This window comes from Thamnophis elegans, chromosome 10 (genome assembly GCF_009769535.1).
Source record: "Thamnophis elegans isolate rThaEle1 chromosome 10, rThaEle1.pri, whole genome shotgun sequence".
NCBI lineage: Eukaryota > Metazoa > Chordata > Lepidosauria > Squamata > Colubridae > Thamnophis > Thamnophis elegans.
Window position 1 is genome coordinate 42,169,686 of NC_045550.1, and position 8,408 is coordinate 42,178,093.

The 8,408-nt window shown below is 39.1% G+C and overlaps 1 protein-coding gene across 2 annotated transcripts in view; it reads right to left on the reverse strand.

Moving 5' to 3' along the window:
- The window catches only part of PLOD2 (procollagen-lysine,2-oxoglutarate 5-dioxygenase 2), a 70,158-nt gene that overhangs the window by 39,415 nt on the left and 22,335 nt on the right, over positions 1-8,408 (reverse strand). For both annotated transcript variants that reach the window (XM_032225856.1, XM_032225855.1), the window contains exon 3: positions 2,794-2,930. In XM_032225856.1, the coding sequence (XP_032081747.1) occupies positions 2,794-2,930 (137 nt within the window). The remainder of the gene's footprint in view (positions 1-2,793; positions 2,931-8,408) is intronic.

Below are 8,408 nucleotides of genomic sequence, written 5' to 3' on the forward strand. Positions count from 1 at the left end.
TTCCAAAAACCATCTGGTTGATGCTACAAACAGCCCTCTGGGAGAGCTGACCAAACCAGAGACTGAGATAAAGAACAATGCAAAATAAGGAAAAGGTGACAGAGGGAAGAAAGTGGCAGCTGGCTCAATGCTACATTTTCCCTCTTTCCAAAGCTGAAAGCAGAAATGTTAAGCCGGTGACATGATCCAGATGCAACCCATAACACAGCCTTCCAGACAGCATTTTCTTCACCACAAGGCAGAATGACCTAATGTTATTCTGCTGGCTTCTTCTACCCTTTCTCTGTCCCAGAAAAGAATCATCCAGACTATTTGTTAAAGTCACAAAGCAGTCAGGCAAAAAAAAAAGGATATGTTGGGATATCAGATTGCTTTTGTTACTTTGTTCTAATTATTTCTTTTTAATTAGTCAGAGGTTAACTGTGTAGTGACCACAATGACATTATCAGCCAGATTTGTGTGTTGAACAAGTGGTTTATCCTTTCTTAACTTAGTTATGGGAGGAAATGTAACAAATACAAGAGTGAGCACCAACTTTGAGCTTTGCTTTCCTTTTTACTCTCTATTTCTATTCTTTTTTTAAAAAAATACTATTTTTATTTTTAAATCAATTTTTAACTTTTAACTTTCTCCTCCTTTTTACTTTCTATTTTTATTCTTTTTAAAAAAAATTCTACTTGTAAATCGATTTTTAACTTTTAACTTTAAAAAGTTTCAATTTTACTACTTGAGAGGTTCTTCTTTTCATCTTGCTTTAACTTCAGTTTTTTTACTCCAGCTAGTAAAGCATTTAGTGAAGGAGAGGAAAATTTTCTCTACTAAGCAAAAAAAACCAGCTATCCATGGCTGCAACAACACACAGACAACTTGACATAAAAGAGTTTTTTCAGATAACGGACACTGCAAGTAAGTCTCCTTTTCTCTTTTCTTCCTCTTTCCCCCCCCCCCAAGAAACCCAGCCCCCTTCTGGATTGGGAGGAGGAAGACTGCTTATCTGTGGAGGAGGGAGTTACAATTCCAGTAGGAGTTAGAGCAAGAACAAGAATAATATTAGGAACAATTTTAAAGGCGACTTGGATTTGGTTGCTAAGAATTGCCTACTAACAGCACAAATAGTTGCTGCCATATTTGACCAGCTCCTGGAAGCAATTGGAGCAGAACCAGTAGTAACTTGGCGGCCTGGGTCGCTGAAAATAGCCACGCCCCCAAAATGGTTCTCTCGGCAGCACCATAAGCAGTGCCATATTGTTTTTGTCTTCTGCGCATGCGTGGAGCAATTTTTGTTGCACTGCATGCGCAGGCGCACATCATGTCTCTCATCGAACTGGCAGTAGCAGCAGCCGGAACCCACCCCTGAAATGGAGGGATTAAAGTCTCTAATGAGAAAAAACATTAATAAGCTAGCTGGAAAAGTAAACAGCAAAGTCCTAAAAATATATTAACAAAAAGGCAAAGTGAGACACTTAAATCCTTCTCTACATTTGTGACCCTAAAAATTAAACATACTTTGGATTTCTTCCAAATATGAATGACAAATGCTAAAATTCTTGCCCGACCCAAAGATGCGACCGCGCAAGCGATATTGGTACACCGACGTTACACCTGTCCTCTGCGAGCTGCACTGGCTACCAATTGGTCTCCAGACGCAATTCAAGGTGTTGGTTATTACCTTTAAAGCCCTACATGGCTTAGGGACAGCGTACCTTCGAGACTGCCTACTGCCACATACCTCCCAGCGGCCAGTAAAATCACACAGATTGGGCCTCCTTCGGATGCCGTCAGCCAGACAGTGTCAGCTGGCGGGCCCCTGGAGGAGAGCCTTGTCTGTGGCTGCTCCGACTCTCTGGAATCAGCTACCCCCAGAGATCCGGACCATACCCACCCTCAAGGCCTTCAGGAAAGCTGTCAAAACCTAGCTGTTCTGGCAGGCCTGGGGCTGTTGACCTCATGTTGAGGTCCAGCCCCAGTTAGAATGAATGCATGTGGTTTTGTGATTTTAAACTGTCTTTTTTTATTTTGTCTTTTTTTCTTATTTTTTTTTTCTTTTCTTTTTCTTCTTTTGTAAGACACCCGGAGTCCTTCAGGATTGGGCATATAAATTTTAATAATAAATAAATAAATAATAGCAGTAGACTTATATACCGCTTCATAGGGCTTTCAGCCCTCTCTAAGCGGTTTACAGAGAGTCAGCATATTGCCCCCAACAATCTGGGTCCTCATTTTACCCACCTCGGAAGGATGGAAGGCTGAGTCAACCCTGAGCCGGTGAGATTTGAACCGCTGAACTGCTGATCTAGCAGTAGCCTGCAGTGCTGCATTTAACCACTGCGCCACCTTGGTAGATACAATCCTTTTATTAATCCTTTTAAATATATGTTTTATACTTGTAGGAAATGTTTCCACAGCAAAAAGAAAAGTAGTATCCATAGTAGTATTCATGACTCAGTATCTGATTTTCCATTTCAGGAGGATGGAAAGTTGCTATTATCTAGCTACAGTTTCATTCATACAAGAAGAATAAGCTGTACAATTCTAGGCTTCACAATGCATACTCCTAAAGTATTAATAATCTCATTGGCAACTTCAAGGAATATAACTGCAATAGTCTTTGACAATGTTTTACATATGTAAGTAAGTCCACTTGAAAAAAAAAAAAACCTGGATGTAGAAAACAGATTTTATCTCTGATCCTTAAGAGAGACTTGAGCAGCAGAAAAAATCCAGCATGATGCAACAAAACTAACAATGTTATGACTTTCCCGATGACTAAAATATGAAAGGAATTATTCTTACCAGTCCACATACATAAGCACCAAATCTTCCTGATCAGCGTACGTCTCCAATGCAGATTTTATCAGACGTACTTTCTGGCCTCCACCAATAGAATTCGGTCCATTTCTTCCTTTCCACTTTTCACCTTTGCCTAAGACCTAGAAACAGAAATAACATAGTTTTTATTTTATTTAATTTTATTAGTGGGGGAGGGTTATTAAAAATACAGGTGAAACTCAAAAAAATTAGAATATCATGCAAAAGTTTATTTATTTCAGTAATGCAACTTAAAAGGTGAAACTAATATATGAGATAGACTCATTACATGCAAAGCAAGATAGTTCAAGCCGTGATTTGTCATAATTGTGATGGTTATGGCTTACAGCTCATGAAAACCCCAAATCCACAATCTCAGAAAATTAGAATATTACATGCAATCAATAAAACAAGGATTCTACATAGAACAATATTGGACCTCTGAAAAGTATAAGCATGCATATGTACTCAGTACTTGGTTTGGGCCTCTTTTGCAGCAATTACTGCCTCAATGCGGCATGGCATGGAAGCTATTAGCCTGTGGCACCACTGAGGTGTTATGGAAGACCAGGATGCTTCAATAGCGGCCTTCAGCTCTTCTGCATTGTTCGGTCTCATGTGTCTCATCTTTCTCTTGGCAATGCCCCATAGATTCTGTATGGATTCAGATCAGGCGAGTTTGATGGCCAATCAAGCACAGTAATCCCATGGTCATTGAACCAGGTTTTGGTGCTTTTGACAGTGTAGACAGGTGCCAAGTCCTGCTGGAAAATGAAGTCAGCATGCCCATAAAGCTGGTCTGCAGAAGGAAGCATGAAGTGCTCCAAAATATCCTGGTAGATGGCTGCGTTAACTCTGGTCTTAATGAAGCACAGTGGATCAACATCAGCAGATGACATGGCTCCCCAAATCAACACAGACTGTGGAAACTTCACACTGGACTTCAAGCATCTTGTAGTGTGTGTCTCTCCATTCTTCCTCCATACTCTAGGTCCTTGGTTTTCAAATGAGATACAAAAGTTGCTCTCATCAGAAAAGACAACTTTGGACCACTGAGCAACAGACCAGGTAAGACACTTCTGACATTGTTTGTTGTTTTGGAGTGGCTTGACAAGAGGAAACATTTAACGCCCATGTCCAGGATCCTTCTCTGTGTGGTGGCTCTTGATGCACTGACTCCAGCCTCAGTCCACTCCTTGTGAAAGTCCTCAACACTTTTGAATGGCCTTTTCCTGACAATCCTCTCCAGGCTGAGGTCATCCCTGCTGCATGTGCACCTTTTTCTTCCACACTTTTCCCTTCCACATAACTTTCTATTAATGTGCTTTGATACAGCACTTTGGGAACATCCAACTTCTTTTGCAATTACCTTTTGAGGCTTTCCCACCTTATGGAGGGTGTCAATGATGGCTTTCTGCACAACTGTCAAGTCATCAGTCTTTCTCATGACTGATTCCTACTGAACCAGACTGACAGACCATTTAAAGGCTCAGGACCCCTTTGCAGGTGTTATGGCTTAATTAGCTGATTAGTGTGGGACACTTTGAGCCTAGAATATTGCACCTTTTCACAATATTCTAATTTTCTGAGATTGTGGGTGTGGGGTTTTCATGAGCTGTAAACCATAATCATCACAATTATGACAAATCATAGCTTGAACTATCTTGCTTTGCATGTAACGAGTCTATCTCATATATTAGTTTCACCTTTTAAGTTGCATTACTGAAATAAATGAATTTTTGCACGATATTCTAATTTTTTTATTTTCATCTGTATGTAGCCATCATTTCAGCAGTTAACAGGAACATCGAACACTGGACTGTGTCAGTGTCAACCCTAAAACTGGCCACCCTGAAGCCATCTTGGAGCCTCAGTGCTGCCACAATGGAGCTGAGGGATAGAGATAGCTGGGCTTGTGTAATCAAAATAAAATATTTTCCCCTGGGAACCAAGGACATTCTCACACCTGGCTAGAGCAAGGAAGAGTGATGTAGCCAGACCCACAGAGGCTGCCATAATTGGGCCATGTGACTGATTGTTTAGGTTCAGGGAAAACTTTTTACTTTTAATTAAGGGGCTCCTAAGAGTTGGCTTTTACCAGATATGTGCCAATATGAGATTCTTTGAAGAATTCTTCAGCCTCAGAGTTTTTGCTTGCAATGCATCTATTACTTGGATCCTTGGCAGTCAGATCTATAGCTGCTTTAGTTTTATCCAGTTTTACTTCAGGTTTTTACAAAGGAATCTTTCCTAAACCTGCCAAAGATTGAATGTGTTGAAGTCAATCAAGATACATTTCACACTGTTTTTCAGCTTCAGTGTTTTGATTCAGGTAACAAAAAGAATACACTACTTCTACCTATATTTAATTTCTCATAGCCATTTTTTTTAGTTGTGAACAACAGATACAATTATTTTTTTTAGTTTTAATGAAATAGCAACATCTACCATGGATCCAGTCTTGAAAGTGGACTAAATCTGAATTTGGTGCTCTCTGATCTTGTTTGTTTGCTTGTGGATGCCCAACATCATCAGACTGATGATATTACTTAGTTAAGTAATAAAACATCTATAAGCAAACAAACCAAAATCAAAGAGCACAAGAGAGGTATAGTTCAACCCTCACAGACATATATTTTAGATATATTCTTCTAGTTATTTACTTTTAGATGTTTTCTTCTATTGGATTGAACTAAATCCCCTCTGGAAGATTAACATAAAAATATCCGTTGTCCACAAAAAAACAAAAACTGACGGATTTACCCACCATTTTCAGTGGAATTTAGATAAAAACTGTAATATGTAGATCTTCTACTTACAGCCATACAGTTAATACAAGAATACAGTAATATAATAATACAATAGCAGAGTTGGAAGGGACCTTGGAGGTCTTCTAGTCCAACCCCCTGCCTAGGCAGGAAACCCTATACCATTTTAGACAGATGGCTATCCAACATCTTCTTAAAGACTTCCAGTGTTGGGGCATTCACAATTTCTGGAGGCAAGCTGTTCCACTGATTAATTGTTCTAACTGTCAGGAAATTTCTCCTCAGTTCTAAGTTGCTTCTCTCCTTGATTAGTTTCCACTCATTGCTTCTTGTTCTACCCTCAGGTGCCTTGGAAAATAGTTTGACTCCCTCTTCTTTGTGGCAACCCCTGAGATATTGGAACACTGCTATCATGTCTCTTAAACTAGACATACTCAGTTCCTGCAACTGTTCTTCATATGTTTTAGTCTCCAGTCCCCTAATCATCTTTGTTGCTCTTCTCTGCACTCTTTCTAGAATCTCCACATCTTTTCTACATCGTGGTGACCAAAAGTGAATGCAGTATTCCAAGTGTGGCCTTACCAAGGCATTGTAAAGTTGTATTAACACTTCACGTGATCTTGATTCTATCCCTCTGTTTATGCAGCCTAGAACTGTGTTGGCTTTTTTGGCAGCTGCTGCACACTGCTGGCTCATATTTAAATGGTTGTCCACTAGAACTCCAAGATCCCTTTCACTATTGAGAAAGGTACCACCTATACTGTACCTGTGCATTTTGTTTTTCTTGCCTAAATGTAGAACCTTACTCTTTTCACCATTGAATGACCATTAGTGACCATTAATGACCATTCAAATTTACAATGGCACTGAAAACATGACTTATGACCACTTTTTAAACTTATGACTATTCCACCATACCCACAGTCACATAATCAGACTTTAAGGGCTTAACATCCGGTATGTATTTACAATGGCTGCAGCAACCCAAGGATCTTGGATTATCAATTACTACCACTTTAGAGAACGCCTAATAAATAAAGTCAATGGGACGCCAGATTCACTTAGTATCTCATGATTCACTTAACAACTATATTGATTCATTTAATAACCATGGCAAAAAAGACTGTAAAATGGGCTATGCTTCACTTAATTGCTTTGCTTAGCAATCAAAATTTGGGGCTCATTTGTGGTCATAAGACTTATACAGGTATAAGTCTTATACACTACCTGTATAAGAAAGCTTATCAACTTGGAAAAATAACAATAAAACAGCCTCCAATTTCCTTTCCCCGCGTCTAAGAAACTAACTTTTCTACCTTTATCCATTCTGTGCCATCATTCTGTTTACAGTGTCCTTCTACCCAAGTCACAAAACATTTGCCTACAAAAATTTGTGGGATATTCTATTATGCAGAATATATTCTATTCTATTTTAAGAGTAGCTGCAAGATAATGCTATTTGTAATTTCATGTGAAAGAAAAAATGGGGAGGGTTACTATATGGTTAAGAATATTCTCTCATATTTGAAGACTGGTGTCGTTGGTTTCTGTAGTTTGGGATACAGAAAATTTATGAGTAGCGAAATGCTGGCTTAATACGGGTTAACTTTGGAGGACATGATATTTGAAAGAGCGTATATATGCATAATAGGCTTCAACTTTTTTTTTAAGGAAAAGATAGTTGACCCCTGACTCCACTTGTGTTAAAAGAACTGATTAATATTCACTAACTTTTACAACATATGCTTGGAATTAAAATATCAAAAGAACCAAAAGTAAGGGTTAGGGTTAGTGTGAAGAAAATTGCTCCTTTCTGTACAAATCAGAAAAAAGTTTCTGGTGCTTTATCTCTATTCCTTTACATTGCACTAATGCCTAAAAAATGCCTAAAAGCCTGAATATATTTTTACACTATTGGGGCTAAAGTACTTTCAGAATACTAAGCTGCAGAATGTTCAATGATCTGATATTTATTGAACTGTCTGGTTGTGAAATTCAAAAAAAATTGAGATGGGATCAAGGTTTTAACAGGTACAAAACGTTAAAACGAATATGGTCTTTCTTGTCTTCCTTAGTGCTTTTGATAGTGATTACAAAGCTTTTTTCTCAAGCGAGTAACTAGATATGGTAAACTAGAAAAATGGGAGAAAGCTCACATCTGATATCCCGATTTCCAATCGGTATTTAGGTTGGTATAAAATGTAAATTTGGTTTCTTTTTTAAAAAAAAAGCTTATAAACTAGCTGGAAACAATCAATTGAGTCTAAACATGTTAGGTGAATCAATTATTCTCTTCACTCTGTTCTTTCATTCTTAAATATGACATATTTTCTCCTTTTTAATTAGATCCTTTATGAAAATAAGAGACACATGTATAGGCATCTTCCATGGTGCGATGGCCCAGAGATGGAGTTCTCACCTCACAATCAGGAGGCTGTGAGTTTGATCCTAGATAGAGGCAGATACTTCTCTCTCTGGGCGCCAGAGCTGGATTCCTACCAGTTCGGATCGGTTTGGCCGAGTAGGTAGTAACTCGGCCTCCCACGCTCCCATAGGCGCAGCCATCTTGTTTTTTGCTTCTGCGCATGTGCAGAAGCATTTTTTAATACTGCACATGCGCTTGTAGCGTGCATCAAGCATGCAGCACATCCCTGAGTGAACCAGCAGTAGCAGCAGCCGGAACCAACCCCTGATGGGCACAATGAGAATATATCTGCTAAACAAAACTCTGCATTGGCAGAGGGCATCCGGCCAGTAAACCTCGGCTAGCTCCATTCAGTTGCCCAGATTTCACCCCGGAAGGGATTATGGGGTCATTAAAAGAAGAGGCAT